Below are 21,943 nucleotides of genomic sequence, written 5' to 3'. Positions count from 1 at the left end.
TTGAAGGTTAGGAAAGGAATTTAATAGTCTGTTTTGTTTTGTGTAACCTTGTAATTTAATTTAACACAATGCAAGCATTGATTGTATTTGCCTGCTGTGGCTCTGCAAACTTGGAGAAGGTTAAGTAATAGCCAAGAAAAATAGTGGTTCAGTCTCAAAATTTAAAAAATTTGATTTTGTTTCTTCACCCCCATAAAGTGCAGCCTTCAAGTAAGACAAGAAGCCCATTTACCATGGTTATATTGCACTTAAATGATCCCCATTGATAGCTTATTTGCATTTATTCTGCTCCATATTAACTCTTAGCTTAACTTAACTCTACATTCACTCCTTCTTGACTGTAGAGGAAGCAGAGACATTTATTTCTCTTTGAATTCATGGTAAGTTGGCAGAGAGTCCCATTTACTAATGCATAGTTACAACCAGAAATCGCATTTCTCTCCATTTTATAGATAAGGCAGCTGAGGCCAGAGAGGTTAATTAAGCACTGGAGTGCGAAGGTCTGGTTGAGTCCAGTGCCTTTGCCCACTGTGCTGCCGCTGCTTGCATATAACACTTTTTTTTTTATTAGGAATATGCTCTTTCTCATAATTCTATTACTGAAATATCTTTGGTCTTTGAAGTTCCCTTTTAACCCTCAGCACTTCTAGCAATTGATTTTCTGCATTTGGGGAAGGAAAAATCTCTGCCTTCGAAACTCTGAGCTACTTTTAAATAGGTCTGTACTTGGATTTTGGTTTGAGGAATTTATCTCAATCTGTGCTTTCATCACCGCTTGCTTATTTCCGGTGTCCTAGGTCAGACTGGATCCCCCTGCCCCTGTGCTCCTTTCAGCTTACATGCTAAGGGTGGAGTTCAAATACGAGAAGACTGGGAAGGGGTCATTTTGTCTCTGAAAGGATGCATTGGGTGACTCTCATCATAGCGCCCTCTCCATTCTCAGTGGTTCAGGGATAATTTATACAAAGCTGTGTGGAGTATCCATCCATTCAGCGGATGCCCTGGGACACTACTTCTGTTGAAATCACCGTATTTTATAAATAAAATTCCAAAATAAGCTCAGAACATTCCACAAGTTGTCTCTGGCAAAAATCCAAATAGCGTGTAAAGTTAGAAGAAAGTCTAGAATAAAAGAGATGTCATGATGACCCAAGGTGGCTCTACCCAATTCTATTTTAAAACATTCGAATATACTGAGGACTTGTTTTCCTCAGTCTCAGAACATCTTCTGAGTTCTGTGGTCAGCAAGACAAGCATGATCTGAGTTTTTTTCTCCTGGCTGAAGCACTTTATTATTCCTAGACTATTCATCATCATCATCATCACAGCTATAAGTTGTATTTTCATGGCACTTTAATAGTTTCTAATAGATTTTTCCTTGATGTGTCTTGTTATTGCCAGTCCTCTTTTGCTTGTTCCATTCTCCAGAAACTTCTTCCTCCCTTGGTCTCTCCAGTGCCAACTAGGGATGGTAGCTACTTGTATCTTTTCATCATGGCCAAGGTGGAAGAGGTATGAAGAAGCAATAACTGCTGACATATAAAAAGCATTGACTGACAAAGAAAATTGAATAATTTCTAGCCTTTTACACAGGGGAAGAATGTATTTATTTTCCGTGTCATAATGTGGAACATTGTTATTCATGATGTAGAATATGTGGAAATATAATACTTTACTCCATCATTCCCTTATACTGAGGTCTTCAGGGTGTCAGTTTTTAACTATTATAAATAATACTTGATAAACATCTAGGTACATAAAGCATCTTCTTCCATAGGATTATTTTTGAACCATAGATGTTCAGAAGTAGAATAACTCTATCAGACGTTTGTAGTTGTTGAATATATGTTGCAAGTTGCCTAGCATTTAGACTCATAACTCGTAGAAATATAGAGGATATTTTGGTTCAGTTTAACCATCTTTTTCAAGACCTGAGTCCCTAGACTGCAGAAGGGGAAGTGGAGGCACACTGACATCAAGTGATGTATCCGAGCTGAATCAGTAGCAGCATCCCCAACTTCTACTCCTCTCTAGAGTAAAATGCTTCACGTTGCTGTTAGTATCTTTACCATCTTGAAGTGTTTCTGAAATGGTAATAAACAGAAAATTTTAATATAAGAAAGTAAAAGTGGTTGTAAGTTACATCAAAATTATGGATGCAGGGTGCTTGGGTGGCTCAGTCAGTTAAGCCATCCGACCCTTGATGTCAGCTCAGGTCATGATCTCAGGGTCCTGAGATTTTTTTTTTTAAAGATTTTATTTATTTATTTGACAGAGATAGAGACAGCCAGTGAGAGAGGGAACACAAGCAGGGGGAGTGGGAGAGGAAGAAGCAGGCTCATAGTGGAGGAGCCTGATGTGGGGCTCGATCCCATCACACCGGGATCATGCCCTGAGCCTAAGGCAGACACTTAATGACTGCGCCACCCAGGCGCCCCTCGGGGTCCTGAGATTTTAAAGATAAAATTTATTTATCTTAAAGATAAATAAATCTTTAAGAAAAATATTCTGTCTCCCTCTCCCTGTGCCTCTCCCCTGCTCAAAGAATATCAAATCATTAAAACAATTTTAAAAAATTATGCATACATATTAGGATATCTATTTCAAGGAAAGGAAAAAAGAAAATAGATGCTGTATTTGGTGATGGGATTATGGGCAACATCCTTTACATGCTGCCTTAAAACCGAGTCAATATGTGTTTTACAGCAGAAAGAAATTTACATTTATGTGTATCGAGTGACAACATAGAAAGTTTGGAACTGAGTTGGTCTGACAGTGCTTCTTCTGTGTATTACTTAGAGATTTCCAGGTTACTGGCACCATGGGAACAGCGTTATGGCCAGACCACCTAAGGAGCTGGTTGTAGAGTGTCATTTTACTCTTCCTGAGCTAAAATTATTATGTGGGCCTGCCTATACCAGCTGTTCCCACCTACACACCTAGCCTTGCCCTTGCTAGGATAGCTTTACCCTTCAAAGATTAGTTTCAGCATTGTCTCCTTTGGAATTATTTTTGGAGCCTAATTCTAGGTGTTTTCTGTAGTCAGAGCATGCTGTCTACTCTGCCACTGCTTGCGGCTACTCAGTTGGTTTATGTGGTGTTTTCCATTCTCTAAGCTTATGAAGAGAGGACTTTTGCTGTTTGTCTCTAAATCTTCAGCATCTAACATGGTTTTAGCACTTAGAAGATCCTCCATTTAGAACCTACTAGAGAACATTCCCCCGAAGGCTGATATGAACATCTGTTTGATAGGTGTCTCCCTATTATGGAGTGGACACAGCAGGTTACCAAAGCTTGATGACACTCGATATTCACATTGCATTCGTTTGTTGCTTACGTTATATGCATCAAATTCCTGTTATGATCTAGACTTTTTAAATGCTAGCTATCTGGTGGTGGATGATATAACCCTGCCTGCAAGTGGCTGATGTTCCAGAGGGGTCACTGGGCATGAGTGTCTGTTACTATTCTGCCTGGACCTCACACTTAGACCTTTCTTCCAGTCCACTTCCAGACACCATCAGCAAGCCAACTTTGCAGCTCATCCTCACTCCAAATTCTCCACTCTTAGGATCCTTAACTCTGAGTTTATGTTGCCTGACCACAAGGTCATGCTCCCCCACCCCCATCTTCTCATTCTTTCTGAATATTCAGTTCACCTTATCACTTACTCCTGTTCCTCTATCTTCCAGGCCACCTGCTCTTTGTCCCTCTCTCTACTGAGCCTGGACCTCAGGGGCAACCCTTTCAATCTCTGTCAGCCCTGCTTCAGTCTCTTACTTCCTTAACAACCCCCAAACCTTGGTATCCCTCGGTCAGTTTTATTATCCTCTAAGAGTCCATAATCTTTGTTTTATTTTTTTTAATTTATTTTCTTTGGTTGAAGCGAAATTGGCATACAATATCATGTTAGTTTCAGGTGTACATCATAGTGACTCAGTATTTTTATACATTATGAAATGATCCCCATGGTAAGTGTAGTTACCATCTGTCACCATGCAGAATTATTACTGTATTATTGACTCTATTTCTTATGCTCTACTTTACATCCCCATGACTTATTTATTTTATTACTGGAATTTTGTACTTCCTAAATCTCTTCATCTGTTTCACCCATACCTTCAACCCTTCACTACCTCTGGTAACCAACAGTTTATTTTCTGCATAGATAAGTCTGTTTCTGTTTTGTGTGTGTGTTTTGTTTTTTGGATTTCACCTGTAAATGAAATCAAATAATATTTGTCTTTCCTTGTCTGACTTATTTCCCTTAGCATAATACCCTCTAGGTGCACCCATGTTGTCATAAATGGCAAGATTCGGTTCTTTCTTATAGTTGAGTGATATCTATTGTATATATATATGCCACATCTTCTTTAATTCACTCATCTGTTGATGAATACTTAATTTGCTTCCGTATCTTGGCTATTGTAAATAATGCTGCAATAAACACAGCGGTGCATATATCGCTTCAAATTATCTCCAGATCACTACCCAGAAGTGGGAATCCTGGATCATATGGTAGCCCGATTTTTTTTATTTTTTTAAAGTAGAGCTTTAAAAAAGTAGAGCTCCATGTGGGGCCTGAACTCACGACCCTGATATTAAGACCTGAGGTGAGATCAAGAGTCACCCAGGTGCCCCAGTAGCTTTATTTTTAATTTTGTAAGGAACCTCCATATTCTCTTCCATAGTGGCTACACCAATTTATATTCCCACCAACAGTGTACAAGAGTTCCCCTTGTAAGCTTTTTTTAGTACATTATAGAACCATATGGAAAAAGAAGACTCTAGATACATTCTTTTTATTTCGAGCAGATCTATAATGTTAAGAAGTTCTCCTCCTCCTCCTCTTATGTGCCTCCTCCACTCTCCTCCCCTGACTGTTCCCCTAAAAATGCATTCCTCAAAACCTTTGATTTCAATAATATAAATAAAATCAAGATACAAAGTTGCACATGTAGTGTTATTTCTATTTTGTAGAATTCTCACAGGCATATGAACTGAAGAACAACTGAAAGTAAATCCATTAAAAATCTTTGTGGATGTTGCCTTTAAGTGGTAGCATTTTTTCTTACTTTTCTGGATACATTTTTCTCCTTTCCAGAATTTTCTAGAAGGAGCATGTCATTCTTTTTAAATCATTAAAAATAGATCCAATAATGAAAGGAAACAGTAAAAGATTATGTGAACAAAAAGGTCGGTAAAAACAGGAAAAAAATCTCTTATCTCTTGATGCTTGGTCTAGGGCTCCAAAATGGACTGTGCCAACTGCCTTGGCATACCGCAGTGCCTTGTGAATAGTGGTTGTTAATGAAGACTGAGGACTACAGAATGCACTGCCAGGACCAAAAGTCAAAAGCAGAAGCTAAGTTTGAGAAGTGGTTGGAGAGACCATATACCATCCGGTGGTGTGACTGAATTTGAAGCAGATTACTTTTCACGTCTCTTTTGAAAGAGTGGTATCAGTCTCTTAGCTGATTCAGGGCATAGGGAAGAGAATTCATTAGATATTTTGGTGTCCAATAACCTCATGGGGCAAAGTGAGAAAAAGAATTACTTGAACTTCCTTTACCTTTTTATGGCATTAAGTGGTTTGTTTCTCTGAACCTTGACGGGTAGCGGCAAGAAATATAATATTCATTTCTTTTAGACCACAGACTTAGTACAAGGGTGAGAAAGGTCACAAAACGTGGATCAGTTGTCACAGACACACAATGATGCTTGTAGCTCCCTGTAGCTGTCGAGGACTTATCAGCACTTCGGAAAACTGTCTCCCAGAGTTCCATTTGGCTGTGGTCACTCGCAGTGAATAGAGTCTGTTGAGTGAAGGGTGTAATTGCAGGCTGTACTGGAGAAAAGTGGGTGTTGCTGTGTCAGTGCCAAGTCAGCCCACACTTAGTCGGCATGCAGACGGAGCCTCACGAGTGATGCACTCCCTCTTCTGAGGGGGCCTTGTCAATTAAGCATCCGAGCTTACAGAGGTTGTAATGATAGGTCTTGAGATGAGAAAAAATGATAACTCCCTGTATTTGTGCTCTGCATCTGTGACTTCTACCCTATTTGCATTCAGATATGTTTTTGCAGTCTGGTGCTGAATGGGGGTGGGATTTGGCAACATTTGGAATGTAGTTGATACACTCAATGTCTCTCTTGGCAAGAGAAATAAAGATCTGAGGAGAAGTCTCAGGGCTTGTTCACTATTGGCCTGTCCCATTTTGACTGTGTCTATCCCAGTACTTCTCTGCCTTTTAGTCTCTTCCCTTTGTCTGTTAGGGACGGTGGCAAGGGTTAGCACAGAAGAGGTTCAGGGAATGTATGAACATTTAGAGAGATTTGGGTAGAGGTAGGGAAGTATAAAATGATGGATGACTCACTTTTCAGGATAGGACCTATAAAAAAAAGTCATACTAGCCACTTCCCTTTTAAGATTTTAATTCATTTGTCACATGGCATCTGTTACACGAGTATTCAAAATACTCGTGTGAGCTGTGTCCAGCAGGGATGAGTTGGCATCTCAAAAAACAAATTTGTGTCTGGATTTGAGGCTAAATCCAATCTTGACATGGCATCACTGTCCACCCTTCCCCTCCCCTCAGATTCTCAGGGCTCACTTCCCTGCAGTCAAGCCAGGTACAGAGGAAGCTTCTGGTAGAAGTGTGAGTAGAAGTAAGACATATTGGAAAGAGTAAAGGTTTGGAGTCAAGTGCCATTTTCAAGTTCAGGATTGACACCAACTAGCTGTATGATGTTGGGCAAGTCACTTCATCCTTCTAGGCCCCTTGTTTCCTCATCTGTGATACAGGACCTACTGGACAGGATTTTGTGAGGACTGAATGAGATGCTGCCTGGGAAGCATCAGGCATTTAATGAATTGTGGTGACGGCATTGGTGGCGGATGGTGGTGGTTGTCCACAGTAATGATGGACATTTAATGCAAGATTAGTGCTGAGGAGAATTCCACTGGAAGAGAGCATGTTGACTGTGAAGTCAGGCACAGGCAGTCCAGAGACGGTCACCTGTGGACGTCTCTGTTCCTAAGCTGGCGCTACTTGTGAAACCCTACCATTTAGAAGTTCTCAGAGCCAGAACTTCACACGTTAGAGAAAGTAGGCCACAGTTCTTCTCCTTCCAACCCTTTTCTATTTGCAAGTGTTGAATGTGGATACAAATAAAAAATATAAAAAATCGATCTCTGAACATCAGAAAAATTTCTTTCATTTGAGCCAGAATTTAGTTACAGGAATTAGGGGCGCCTGGGTGGCCCAGTCAGTTAAGCCTCTGCCTTCAGCTCAGGTCATCATCCTGGGGTCCTGGGATTGAGCCCCGTGTCAGGCTTCCTGCTCAGTGGGGAGTCTGCTTCTCCCTCTCCTACCCACCTCTGCTCGTGCTTTCTCTCGCTATCTCTCTCAAATAAATAAATAAAATCTTTAAAAAAAAAAGAATATAGGAATTAGAATGGAATGTGTGTTTGGTTCGGTGTCTAGTGCTGAGGAGGACCCCAGGTAACAGCAAACTTCAACAATCTTCCTGTCACACCACATAATCCCCACTGTTTGAGGAGGTCACACTGAGCCTAATTTCTTACATTGTTTATCTTTTATTGAGGGCTTCATTAGAAGGGCATTGTAAACTGGATCAAAATGCATTCTCTTCTTTGAAAAATAAGAATTAACCTTTTATGGGCACTTGGGTGGCTCAGTCGGTTAAGTGTCCAACTCTTGATCTCAGCTCAGGTCTTGATGTTGGGGTCACGAGTTCAAGCCCTGAGTTGGGCTCCATGCTAGGAGGTGTGGAAAAAAAGTTAAGGGGGAAAAAAAAAGAATTGACCTTTTAGTATAAAATAGTAAGAAAAGAAAAAAGGTAGATATTCACGTGTATTTCCTACCATCCTAAACCTCCAGCCTTACCTCTTGTGCAGGTTCTCTTCTAGTCCACATCTGTAGGCATTTTTACTATAGTACAAATCTTAGTCCTGATCCTTCCTTGCTTGACATTTTAAATCATCTTTGGGGGTTCTAAGTAGTTAGATAAAGCTAAAGTGTTTGAGGAGGGAAATGCAAATGAAGAACTAGTTTCAACCCTTGACTTCCCTTAATACTCCTACCTGAGGGTAAGAGCTTGGAGAAGGAAGGTTTGAGGAGAGGGAAAAGTAAAAATATTGCTGGGGCGGGGGAATGAGAGGGTGGCAGGGGAGGGTCCTGGGGGCTGTTTATGCTTACTCAGGGGGACAAAATTAATTGCTATTTCATTTATGTTCTGAAATCTCTGTTTTATTTATTTATTTTTTTGAGCTGTAAAAGCACTTGAATTAGATTATCTCTTGAGGGGCACCTGGGTGGCACAGCGGTTAAGCGTCTGCCTTCGGCTCAGGGCGTGATCCCGGCGTTCTGCTATGAGCCTGCTTCTTCCTCTCCCACTCCCCCTGCTTGTGTTCCCTCTCTTGCTGGCTGTCTCTCTCTCTGTCAAATAAATAAATAAAATCTTTAGATTCTCTCTTGAAATCGCTGTTTTAAATCTCATTATTCTTGTAATTATCTTATTGAATGCTATCTGCCTTCCCCAGTAGACTCTGAGCACCTTGATGACGGAGTATATTTCTTTTTCATCTTTATGTTTCCAGGGCTTGCCATATAAGCCACTTCTCAATAAATGTTTATGAAAAGGAATGGAAAAAAACTAAAAACGTCAATCATGGCCCAGTTTTTTGCTCTAAGTACTGCTATAGCAGATTGTCTTTCCCCCTTCTGAGTTTTTGTTTATGACCAAAAAAACTATACAGAAAATAGTCTGAAAGATAGAAAATGCCTCCAAGTGATGGCCTTCGTCCACAGGCTTAGAGATCTTAAGCAAGAGTGGTGGTAAGTGATGGAGGAGGGGGCCCAGACTATGTGGTGCTCCAACAACCTAAGTGGGTGTGATTGCCCTGGGGAGAGGACCTGAAAATCACCGTCCGTTTGGGAGTTTAGACACTCATTATGGGAAGAAATACCGCTCGGTTAAAAACTTTAATAGGTGAGAGCAAGGAGAAGAAAGTACTGGGGACTGGGCGGACATCAGCTCCTTAGAAATAGTTTGGGCATGTGGGGCCCCTGGGTGGCTCAGTCAGTTAAGCGTCTGTCTTTAGCTCAAGTCATAATCTCAGGGTCCTGGAATTGAGCCCCACATTGGGCTCCCTGCCCAGTGGGGAGCCTGCTTCTTCCTCTCCCTCTCTCTCTGCCTGCTGCTCCCCTTGGTTGTGCTCTCTCTCTCTCTTTCAGATGAATAAAATCTTTAAAAAAATAATAAAAGAAATAGTTTGGGGATGACTTTGGTACTGGGATACCACCATCTCATACTGTTCAAAGACTTGTTGCATGACCTGCTTTGTAATGTAAAGTTGTGTGGTTGCCCTCTTGCCATTGCTTGTGAATAATACGGTCCAATAACATGATCTGTTGCTCTTCTCAGTCCACAAATTAAACAGACCAAAATACAAGGCAATAACACCAAATGTGCAGTTTGCAAAGGAAGGCCAATGGCTGCCCTATAGAAACTATCTCTCTGCAAACTCCATCGTAGTGTTGCCCTTTGGTAAGGAAGGAGGACCCACATTTCTACCCTGTCCCCACAATGTTAGCAAAGAATAGACAAGTGGCACCACTGAGCTGCTTGCATTTTGGAAAAGAGCTATGTCAGTGTGGCCATTTTCGAGCAAAGCAAAATTGAGTGCTTGGATATTCCTGACATAATTGAAACTACTATAGTTAGGAAATTACTGGAAAAAATCATCAGAGCGCAGTTTGACAGCAGCAGAATATCAGAGTGCAGCAGATGGCTTTGGAAGAGTCAGTTATTTTCTGATTAGTCTCAACCTAATCACCCTGGAAAACTGTAGGAAAAGCTAGTAATATGGGATATTGAATGTTGATGGTGTTGTTTGAGTCCAATATCTTCTTAGCTACTTATCAGCAAATCAAGAAAGCGTGGGCAAGATACCATGCAGCAATAAGCGGGCGAACAGCTTGTGGGTGGATTGTACTTGGAAAATGCTTGGTTCTTCAAATTAAGCCAGAGAGTGGCTTGGCAAAATTTAGTAAGTGTAACTTTAGTGGAAGTGGTATCAGTATTGACAGACTGATGAAGCCGAGAGGAAAAGGATAAGCTCATTGAGGTATAGTTCATTTATACAGGAAAAGCACCATTTAAGGTAAAAGTATCTTGGGAGAAAGATTATATATGTACATCTATGTGGGAGAGTTGTGACTGCCCCGGTGAACCATATGCTAACTGAGCATGAGTCATTCATGGACTGACGTTAAAAAATAAATCTACAAACACTTCAGTTTCAGAAACTAGGACAAGGTCATACGAGCGTTTTCTGGACTTGGGTAATAGGGAAGAATTTAGCAACCTATTTTACCACTTCACAGAGCCTTGTGCGTGTGTGTGTGTGTGTGTGTGTGTGTGTGTGTGTGTAGGGCCTAGCTTGGAGTCTGTCTCTAGTATACCTCAGGTCTCTTTGCGCTTTGGTTGATCAGATGTTGTCACAAATTGCAATCCCCTGGACATAGACCCTGTGTTTCTTCACTATGAGCCCCTCCCTGGGGAGCATCAGATTCCTTCCCAACCTTTTGGAGCAGGTGATGAGCCCACTCTTGGGCAATAAGAGAGGGAACTTGAGCCGTTAATAGAGTTAAAGTGATTTTTAAAAATCTCCTGAGACTGTAAGTATGTCCATTAACTCCATACCCATCCGAAGTGACCCCTCTGTCCTTCCCCTTATTGATTCTCCGTGGGCAGCTAGCTAGCTCAGTCAGAGTGGGTGTGGGTGGGCTGGAGAAGGTGAAGCGTCTCATGGGGCCTGTGTGCACCGTGTGGTTGTAACCCGCTCCTGATCTATAATGTGGGATCTTCAGACCAAAGAGGATTGAATGAGATCATGTCTGGAAAGTTCCCCAGATCCTTGGAAGATCTTAAAATGGGTTTTATGGTTAAGTGGCTATTGGAGTAGAATTGCATAATTACTGAGAGGGACCTTAGAAAAATCTGTGGACTTCTTTTACAAATATTGGAGGAAACTGAAGCCCAAGAGGTAAAATTGAAGCCCAAGAGCTAAAGTGATATATGAACCAGTTTTAATAGTTTATCATCATAGATTAGTGAATTGCACGCTGAAGCAATTAGGTTATTCAGGACTGTGGCTTTTTTTCTTTCATTTGAGTATGGTTGACACGCAATGTTCCATTAGTTTCAGGTATACAACAGTGATTCCACCAGTTTAGGTATTATGCTGTGTTCATCACAAGTGTAGCTACTGTCTGTCACCGTACATCGCTATTATAATATCATTGACTGTATTCCCTGTGCTGTACCTTTTCTCCCCGTGACTTACTCATTCTGTAACTGGAGACCTGTGTCAGCCATTCCTTTTCACCCATTTTGCCCGGCCCCTCCCCCTCCCCTCTGGCAACCATCAGTTTGTTCTCTGTCTTTATAGGTCTGATTCTGCATTTTGTTTCTCTTATTCATTTGGGTTGTTGTTGTTGTTGTTGTTTAGATTGCAATATGAGTGAAATCATATGATATTTGTCTTTCTTATTTCACTTAACAGAATACCCTCTAGGTCCATCCCTCTTGTCTCAGATGGCACCATCTCATCCTTTTATGGCTGCATAATATTCTATGGTGTATGTACACCACATATTCCTTATCCATTCTCAAGACTGTGCATTAAAGCAGAAATGAGGGGCGCCTGGGTGGCACAGCGGTTAGGCGTCTGCCTTCGGCTCAGGGCGTGATCCCGGCGTTATGGCATCGAGCCCCACATCAGGCTCCTCCGCTATGAGCCTGCTTCTTCCTCTCCCACTCCCCCTGCCTATGTTCCCTCTCTCGCTGGTTGTCTCTCTCTGTCGAATAAATAAATAAAATCTTTAAAAAAAAAAAAGCAGAAATGAAATTCTGTCTGCCCTTGATGTACACCAGGGTAACAGCCTCAGAGATTGACGTGGAGCCAGGCGTGTATTGTAAGTGAGTGTGTGAGCTGGGACTACAAAGATAGGGAGGATAAGGACTGTGACAAACTGGAGATCATGTGTTTGTTCAGTTGAAGGCGAGAGGTTATCCCCCTAGGTGGAAAGGCAGCCCCAGTGTTGCTAGACCCGTTCAATTTCTAAGAGAAATTAGAAGTGGGTCAACCTTGTGCTGACCAAATAAAAACATGTTGACTGGGCTGAATTTGGCCTAAGGAGTGACCGTGTTGCTGCTGGCAGAGGCACAGTTGTCTACCTGAGTCTGCAGGCCGAGTATAAAGGAATCCATCCAATGGCCAAATAGCAGCTGCTCAGTGTCGGTCTTCTCCCCACAAATCTTCCAACACATTGCTCTGGTTGTGGCTTCCACATCCTTCCCCTGCTTTAGCTCAACAGAGGGGGATTCGTAAGTGGTACCTTCATCTCTTTAATTGTTCTACTCTCAGGGAATGTTTTAATGGAAAGTAGAGAAGGGAGAGAGGCAGATGACCTGGAAGAACCACAAGCTGGTGATCTGCTTCTGAATAATAAAAAGCCACCAGGTGGTGTGTGTAGTCCGATGGGCCTTGTCTGGTCCTTTGATGTCCATCTGGAACTTAACAAAGTGAAGATTCATGCCAGCATCCAGCCCTGAGGCCCAGAAGGAAGAACAACAATTTCTAAACAAATGTCAGTCTCTCTTCCGCCTCCCTGTGAATGTGTTCTGGCTTTTAAAAAGAGAAGCCCTCTAAGTCTCTGTCTACAGAATTTTTTTTGGAATGACTAACTGGGTGTACCCAAGAGTTTAAGGAATAAACTAAATGTTGAAAGCATCTCTCTGTAGGATTATTGCAATCAGCTCTCTGTTTCTGCCTTCCCCACCCAGACAGTCTGTTGTCAAAACAGTAGCCAGTCCTTTTAAAACATTCATTGCTCAGTTGAGCCCTCTTTTTGACTCACAAGACTCCAGTGGCTAAATGCTTCTCAACGGCCTGAAAGGCCTGATAGGATCTGACCCCTGCACAGCCTTCTCATTGCTTCCTTGACCTTACCTCCTACTACTTCCTCACCATGTGCTCACTCTGCCCAGCCATACTGGCCTCCTTTCTACTCCCAAACACTGAAGCATACTCCCTCCTGTGAGCCTTTGTAGTTGGTGTTCTCTGCTTGGAAGACTCTTTCCCCAAATACCCCCACGACTACCCTATTGCTTTTCAGAGAAATGTTGCCAACTGAGAGTTGCAATCCCTTCTTCCTCCCCTACCTCCAGCACTCCCTCTCTCCATTCCCTGCTTCAATTCATTATAGTACTTGTCCCCAGTTACTCTTACAGTTTACTTATTTGCTTCCCCTTTGCATAAGTGCCACGAGTGCAGGCCTTTCTGTCTGTTTTATTCACTGCTGTATTCATGGTGCTTAAAACAGGGCCTAAAAACATACTAGGTGCTTGACAAGTATTTGTTGAATACGTTTTGAAAAAATCTTTCCCTTCTGTGCTAGGGATGGTGACTTTCACTGTGCTGGACAAATATACCTCTTGCTACCGAACCGTGGTATTTTTAACATTACCATTAATAGACTTGATCTGGTTTCCAAGTTTTCTGAGTCAGTTCTACTTCCTACACATATCTTGAGGTCTTTTTTTTTTTTGCTTATCTCCATCTCCACTGTCTTTTCTCGTAGTTAAAACCATCACAACTTCTTGCTTTTCCCATCCACTTGTATTCCCTCTAAGCTGTCTCACTCAGCAGCCAGAATCTTTTTAAAATCTAAATCTGGTCATTTACCATTCATTCCCTCATTTAAAATTCTTCAGTAGTTTCCCACTGCCCTTCACATAAAACCCAATCTCCTTACCCCATCCCATGAAGTCCTCCCTGGTCGGGTGACAATGCTGGTTTTCTCTGTTCTTCTAACAGATCAACTTCCTCCCTGACGCGGGGTCTTTGCTGTTCCCCCATGATGGAATTGTTTGTTCAATGGCTATCTTTAGATGTACTTACTGAGGATGGGAACCCTTCCTGTGGTGTTTGTCTTTGTATCTCCAACACTTAACACTGGCCTTGGTACATAGTAGGAGCTTAATGAATACTTGTGGAGAAATAAAAGAAAACAAAACATAGGTGTCTCGCTGCCCCAGGGATGGGGGACCATGTGGGGTGGTATCTCGTTAATTAACAGTATGTTTCTTTCCACAGAGATTATTTTGCAGAGGATGAAGGGGAGATGGTACCTAGAACAAGTCATGCAGCAGGTAAGGAGGCCGTGGGCCTTACCTTGACAAATTCTTGATTGCTTGCTGATCATAAGTCCCTTAAATTGTGGCCCCTTTAAAGTCATTTTGGCAATATTCTCAGACATTCTGTGAATTTCCAGACTTGCACATACCACTGTAGCATATAATTCCCCACCTTTCCAGCACAGTGCAGTAAATCACAATTGAAATACTTATATGAACTCTTCTTGCTTTTGACGATTCTGTAATTGCAAAGTTAAAGCCGCTTGTGAAAGGATTAAAATAGATTTTGCCACTAAAACGGAATCTCTACTCATATATCGTTAAAATGGGTACAATAATAGTGTCAGCCTCATAAGTGAGATTACGTGAGAGGAGCCCTTAGTACAGAGTTCATCCAGAAATAAGCGCCCAGTAAATATCAGTATTATTATTAGTGTATTCATAATAATATATCATTCCTGAACTAACACTAGCCAGGGAGCTACTGAATTAGGAAACCAAGTGAAGATAGTTCTCGTTTGGGGAGCATTTTTCACAAAAACTTTTAGTCACTTACGGGTTCTACTTATTTTGCTAAGTGATTTGCCTTTTTCATACCAGCCTTGAAGCACAGATGGTTCATATGCACAACATGGAAAAAGGTTTTAATTTGAATGTGTTAAGGATTTCAGAGTCACTGAAAATTAGCATTTGTAATTGTAGTTGTTAAGTCTACAAATTCCAGGGGTCTACCATACTTACTTTGAACATCGAGATCTTCTATTTTGAGGTAAAAATCAAAGGGCTAGGGCAAAAATGGAAGGGTAGGGATGATACCTACTCTAGGCAAGATATAAAGTTGCGTACTTTCATTTTCTGTTTCCTTTAATTCATATAGAAGCTCTGTGAGGTAAGTATTGTTATTCCCATTTTTACCGAGGCAATGGGTCTCAGCCAAATTAAGAGATTTGCCTTGGGGCGCCTGGGTGGCTCAGTCTGTTAAACCTCTGCCTGCTTCTTTCTTCCTCTCCTCCTTACTCCTGCTCTCTGTCTGTATGTCTTTCAAATAAATAAATAAAATCTTAAAAAAAAAAAAAGCAAGAGAGATTTGCCTAATTTCCCACGATTTGCAAGTGATCAGGATTCATATCCATGCTTCAAAGACTCTCCTCCTCTATCACATCCCAGTAATCTATAACATATTGTTCTAGTTCATCTAATCACCAGTTGCCTTCCATTCAATAGCCTGATTAATTTCACCTAAATGTGTGAGAAATAATTCTTTCCAATTTCTCTTTGGTAAAGCATTTGCATTTCCTTAGAAATAATCAGAATATCAACAAAACAGGTGCAACATTACTATAATTATTATTAATTTGCAATCACAGAGTGGTGTACAATTAACAGAACAACAATTATTTGTACAAACTGAATCAAAGACAACTGAATATGGAAAAAATACCACCTCTATCCATAACTGATTTGTGCCGTGCACCAATAAAACCTGCTTTAAGTTTCTAATTTAAACCCCTATCTTCTGCCAAGCAAGGTTTGTGGCTTTTGAAAATATCATGAAGGACAGGGCTATGGAAAGACACACTGATACAGTGTTAATTTTACACAAATGAAGACACTGTACAGTGTGCAGTTTAAAAACAAATCATATGGCTTATGTTTCAGTGGTTTTTTTTTCTTTAAAATCAGTGGTGTAATGGGGAGTTAAATACTTTTAGACAAAAAAAAAAGCTACACTGGAATCATCTTATTTCTCATGATTATTTTCTTCTTCATCATATTTTATCTTCTGCATTTTTCTCCTTACTATCATCTTCCTGATCTTTTTTGTCTTCCTCTTTTTCTTTCTTTTCTTAGCAGAGAAAAAAGTCTGAGTTGATTGTAGTATCTGGAGACTTCTTGTGCTCATTCTGGCAAGTTTGCAGAAAGAAAAGGAAGGAGGGAGGGAGGGATGTTTGCTTCCATCCCATGGCTTGCCTTTTCATTCTTAATGGTTTCCTTTGTGAGCAGAAGCTTTTTAGTTTGATGTAGCCCCACTTGTTTATTTTTGCTCTTAGTGCCTTTGCTTTTGGTGCCCCTGCGTATATGGTCAATTAATTCTTAACAAAGGAGACCAGAATGTACAAGGAAGGAAGGAAAGAAAAAGAAAAAAAAAAAGGAAAGGATAGAAAAGCATATGATGACATTTTGCCTCTTGGCTCCTTTGTTCATACGTGTATGTCTAGTTAATTTTTCCTCAGTGAGGCACAGAGTGACCCATAGCCCCTTTTGCTCTTACTTGTACTGATGCTGTCTATGGAGCTCAGTGGATTGCAATGGCTGTCATTCGTCCTGACTTAAAAAAAAAAAGCACAGTAATAAAGGGTCATTGATTCCTTCTGTCAACCAAGAAAAGATGTATTTTTCTACATCTTCTACCTGAATCTACAGCCCTAAGCCCACCTCAATCTGATGTCTCCAAAAGCTAGAGAAAGAGACTCCACTTCTTGATGGAATAACAGGAGCATCGAATCACAAAGGGCACAGACATAAATCGGTGCATTTCACTGGGGACCATTATTTTTTAAAAAAAAGAATTTCTTTATTAGACAGAGAGAGTGTGAACACACAAGCAGGGGGAGCAGCAGGCAGAGGGAGAGGGAGAAGCAGGCTCCCTGCTGAGCAGAGAGCCTGATGTGGGGCTTGATCCTAGGACCCTGGGATCATGACCTGAGCCAAAGGCAGATGCTTAACCATCTGAGCCACCCCAGTGGAGATCATTATTAATATGATCAACCACAGGCTACTTTATGTGAACTGTTTCCATGTGGCCCAGAGTTGGTTTGTATTTTGTGGGAACCAAATTCTGCTGGATTGTGCCAGATAGAACGATCACAGTGCTCCTGTTACATGAAACGTTTATGTTCTTCTGTTTTGCTGGCAGCTTTTCTTAGTGACACTAAAGACAGAGGCCCTCCAGTGCAATCACAGATCTGGAGAAGTGGTGAAAAGACCCTCTTTGGACAGACGCCTTCCTTGAGAGCATTTGAAAACCCCCCTCAGGTGCAGACCCAGGCTCTTCGAGACTTCGAGAAGGTAAATCATGTGGATGAATAATTGTTACCCTGATTAGAAGGAGCCCCAAGGGGTAGTGATGTCTCATAAAAATATGACTCATGGCTTAGTTTGGATTGTGGGCATTCTTACCATAATGAGGTCTCTTTTAAGAGTTGTTGTCCCAATAAACGTATGTGCTGAGCACTCTGGTTCATGGACAATTGCCTGTACCAATGATTCTGTCTTTCCATTTTTACCACTGGTTTTCTTCTCAAATAAATTAGGAAGTTTTGTTGTTTTTGAGAGAGAGAGTGGGGGGGGGGTGCAGAGGGAGAGAGAAAATCTTAAGCAGGCTCCGTGGCCCGCATAGAGCCCAACGCAGGGCTTGCTCTCATGACCCTGAGATCATGACCTGAGCTGAAATCAAGAGTTGGACACTTAACCGACTAAGCCACCCAGGCATCCAAATTAGGAAGTTTAAATGGCACCCTGAGAATCTGTAACTGGACCATAGTGAGCCCAGGAGACCTAGGCATTATGTTGTCAGTGGGTGGCTTGGACCACTTTAGATATGTGGATACTGTCTGCAGTATAAGGTGGCCTCAGCCACAACCATTTGCTTCTCAGAATCTGGCACTGTTGCTTGAAACTTCTGATGAGCTCTTGAAGTACTCTGTGTCTTGATATGTTTATCCTTATATTTGACCAAGAGCCAAATTACTGATAATGTAATACAAGTCCCCACCTCCCTGTGCCCTGGACTGATCCCAGGAAGTCTGTACAATAGAACCCGTCTACTGGGATTTATATGGCCTGGAAAGAGCACACAGGATTTCTTACATCCGGTGCTAAAAAAAGAAATAGCTCTTTGGTGCCCCCTGGGGGTTGCCCACGGATCAGGCCACACATGGGTACTGTGTAAATATGCCCTCAGGTATGTGACTTTCTTTCATTCTTGGATTAATAGCTTTTGACATAAAATAATGAAATTCCACGTTCAAAAATAGGGTGAATAAAGCAGTGTTGACATGGGTTTACCCCGTCTTCCCTCAGTTTGTGAATAGAAATGCTTCACGAGGACCTAATGTATGTCCTACCAGATATTCCTGCGGACCAAGAACATGCTTCTTATAAACTGTGGCTAAGAATTGAACAGCTTACTCTTAGTGTTGGGGTGTTTTTTTTTTTTTAACTCAGAGTTGTCATGGATACTGTTGTGTGTGGTTTTTTTCTTCTTTTCTTTTTTTCTAAGACAGAGAGCTTGCTGGAGTATTAAGTGGTTTTGAGGACGAAACCTCCGAACAGCTGTGTGGTGCTGGTGGTGGGAAGAGGGGTGCTAACAACCCCTCCTCTTTTTTTTCACCTTTTGCATCTGCTGCCGTGCAGAATGGGTGGGCGGAGCTGCAGTGCTCCTCACTGCGGTGTGGGGTGCTCTCTGAAAGACAGTCTGCAGGCGTGTTCCTTTTAGTTGAGAGGTGATTTGTAACAGAGAAGTGAGGGAGTCACCTCCGCTGATAGAATGAGTGGCCAGATGCAGGGGGCAGAGAGAAATGAACGGGCTGAGTTGGGCACCAGGCAGAGGTCAGCTGACTTCTCAGGTGTGGCCTTCCAGGTCTTTCCTCCCCGCAGCCTGGACTAAGATCTGGGATTGCTGCTCACTTCTCAGGGCTGGGAACTACAGACAGCAGCCAAGAAGGGACACAGAGAAAAGACCAGTAAGGGATATTTCCCATCTCTCCCCCTGTGTGTCAAGTAATAATAAATAACAACGAGGAGACCACACACTTTTTTTTAAATAATTTTTTATTATGCTGTATTAGTCACCATACAGTATATCCTTAGTTTTTCATGTAAAGTTCCATGCGTATAACACCCAGTGCACCATGCAATACGTGCCCTCCTTAATACCCATCACCAGGCTTCCCAATCCCCCAACCCCCTCCCCTCTGAAGCCCTCAGTTTGTTTCTCAGGGTCCATAGTCTCTCATGGTTCATTCCCCCTTCTGATTACCCTCCCTTCATTCTTCCCTTCCTTCTCCTACCAATCTTCCTGCTAGTTCTTATGTTCCATAACTGAGAGAAATCATATGATAATTGTCTTTCTCTGCTTGACTTATTTTGCTTAGCATTATCTCCTCCAGTGCCATCCATGTTGCAGCAAATGTTAAGAAATCATTCTTTTTTATGGCTGAGTAATATTCCATTGTATATATAGACCACATCTTCTTAATCCAGTCACCTGTTGAAGGGCATCTCGGCTTCTTCCATGATTTAGCTATTGTGGACAATGCTGCTATGAACATTGGGGTGCATATGGCCCCTCTCTTCACTACATCTGTATCTTTGGGGTAAATACCCAGTAGTGCAATTGCTGGATCAATTTTTAACTTTTTAAGGGACCTCCACACTGTTTTCCAAAGTGGCTGTACCAACTTGCATTCCCACCAACAGTGTAAGAGGGATCGCCTTTCTCCACATCCTCTCCAACATTCGTTGTTTCCTGCCTTGTCAATTTTTGCCATTCTAACTGGTGTAAGGAGACCATACACTATTTTGTCAGAAAGGTGGTTGCCAGGGCTCATAGAAATTTTGACTTTTTTAGTGTCATAGACTTTAGGTACCATGATCATAAACCCTGACAGGCTATTGGGTCAGAATGATTTCCACATACAGACTCCTTACCGTGTGCTTTCTCATGGGTCCCTGCCCCCCCACCCCCGCCAGCATATCTGGGATGAGTGAGGCCAGAGCAGCACGAGGATAAGACAAGCTAGCATATGCCAGGCCCCTTCTGTGTGCCGGGGGCTGCTCCCAAGTGTGTGCATGACTATGTCATGTAATCCTCGCCCCAGCCCTGTGAAGAAACATAACTACCATCCCGATTTACAAGGGAGGAGATAAAGGCACAAAGAGTAACAAAGGAACTTACCCAATGTCCCCTAACGTAGGCCTAAAAAACTTATTTTTGTGACCTAAAAGAGTGAGTACTTCGTAGGCTGGGGAGCTCCCCTGGTAAAAGAATGGTGGCAATGGGACTGGAGCCATTAGCTCCTATTTAGCTGAGCAGAGTGTGGTACTGTCTTCTCTAAGTAAACTGTAAATTTCATTTATTTCCCAGTATTTTCCATCACATGCTTTTTTTTTTAAAAGATTTTATTTATTTATTCGACAGAGAGAGAGACAGCCAGCGAGAGAGGGAACACAAGCAGGGGGAGTGGGAGAGGAAGAAGCAGGCTCCTAGTGGAGAAGCCTGATGTGGGGCGCGATCCCAGAACGCCGGGATCGTGCCCTTAGCCGAAGGCAGATGTTAACGACTGCGCCACCCAGGTGCCCCTCACATGCTTTTAGCTCCATTAATTCTGAACTGCTTGCAAGTTGAAGCTGTTTTATCCTTCTGAGTTTTTGTTCTGGGGGTTCCCTCTGCCCAGAGTACCCTTTCTCTCCTACTCCCTACCTACCAGCCTACTCATCTTTCGAGTTTCACCTCAAGGACCATTTCCTTTTGGGGGGGGGGTGCCTTCCCTGATTCTCCAGTCTCAAAATATGACCCTGACTATAAGCTCCTCAGGGGCAGAAAACACCTCTGGTTTATGCTTTTCTAGAATTTGGTATAATGCCAGTAAGTAGTGAGTGCTCAGAAAATGCTCATCAACTAAACGAAACTTGTCAGATTTGGATTTCCCATGCCCTATTTTCCTCCAGCCAATTCTGTTGAATTTGTATTTCCCCCAGCCTCCACTCAGTATTCACTGGGTGTATTCGCAGTAAGTTGAATGGTTCTAAGGAGGATATTAGTGTATGAATTGATTGGTTAGGATAGGAAACTGAGCAGTCAAAAAAAGTATGTTTGTTTTTAATGATGAGTTTAAAAGAAGATAATTTTTCACCCAAACTGGGATGATAAAATTATAAATGTAGAGTAAAAGACCTTTTCTAATATTTGACTGGACTTATTAAGATCATAATAGTAGCTAATAATAAAAATAATATTTATCCAGTGTTTATTATCTACTAGGCACATTTTTAGACGCTTACCATATTTTATTTCAGCTGCTTTTCAGTTCATTTTCCTAACTGATGAGATAGGTATTACTATATCCATTAGACCTGTGAGGAGACCAAGCCTTGAATCGCTTGTATAAAGCTCTACTGGTATAAAGTGGCAGTCAGGAAAACTCCAGTGATTCTCAAGATTCTTGGGAAATGAAAGGACCATTCAGAGAAGGGGAGCTTCCATTGGTGGAATGTTTACAGTTTGGTTTTATAGATAGAATCAAAATGGCAGATCCTTATACAAAATCCATGGAGGGGTAGGCGTCTGTGGCTGCAAGTTCTAAAGGGCGCCTCCACTGGCTTCTCCTGTTTACGTGTTTTCTAATAATGTCGTCTTTAACACGAAAATGCCAGCACAACCAGCTGCAGTGTTTGCCTAATGATAGTCTGAAGCTAGCTTTCTCTGGCAGTCTCAACCCGGCCACAGTGATTCAGCCTGTTGAAGCCCCACCCAGGCTGGCAAATTTTTCCACTTGGATCTTGAAGTCTGTGGGGAGGGAGCGGGGAAAATAAGTCCTAGAAGGGGTTTTTCCACCTTTATGGAGATAGAGTTATCACAGTCAGGGGTTCCTATTGCAGATGAGGTGAGTCTGGGCGGTGTCACTGGGTCTTTAGGTGCAGCCATTCCCAGAGC

The 21,943-nt window shown here is 41.9% G+C and overlaps 1 protein-coding gene across 2 annotated transcripts in view; it reads left to right on the top strand.

Moving 5' to 3' along the window:
- Nucleotides 1-21,943, top strand: part of LOC103677113 (phosphodiesterase 4D interacting protein) — a 107,932-nt gene that overhangs the window by 37,537 nt on the left and 48,452 nt on the right. For both annotated transcript variants that reach the window (XM_008706348.1, XM_040626849.1), the window contains exons 2-3: nt 14,186-14,241; nt 17,144-17,295. In XM_008706348.1, the coding sequence (XP_008704570.1) occupies nt 14,186-14,241; nt 17,144-17,295 (208 nt within the window). The remainder of the gene's footprint in view (nt 1-14,185; nt 14,242-17,143; nt 17,296-21,943) is intronic.

This window comes from Ursus maritimus, unplaced genomic scaffold (assembly GCF_017311325.1).
Source record: "Ursus maritimus isolate PB19 unplaced genomic scaffold, ASM1731132v1 scaffold_12, whole genome shotgun sequence".
NCBI classification, from domain to species: domain Eukaryota; kingdom Metazoa; phylum Chordata; class Mammalia; order Carnivora; family Ursidae; genus Ursus; species Ursus maritimus.
This window is presented reverse-complemented; position numbering and strand designations above follow the sequence as displayed.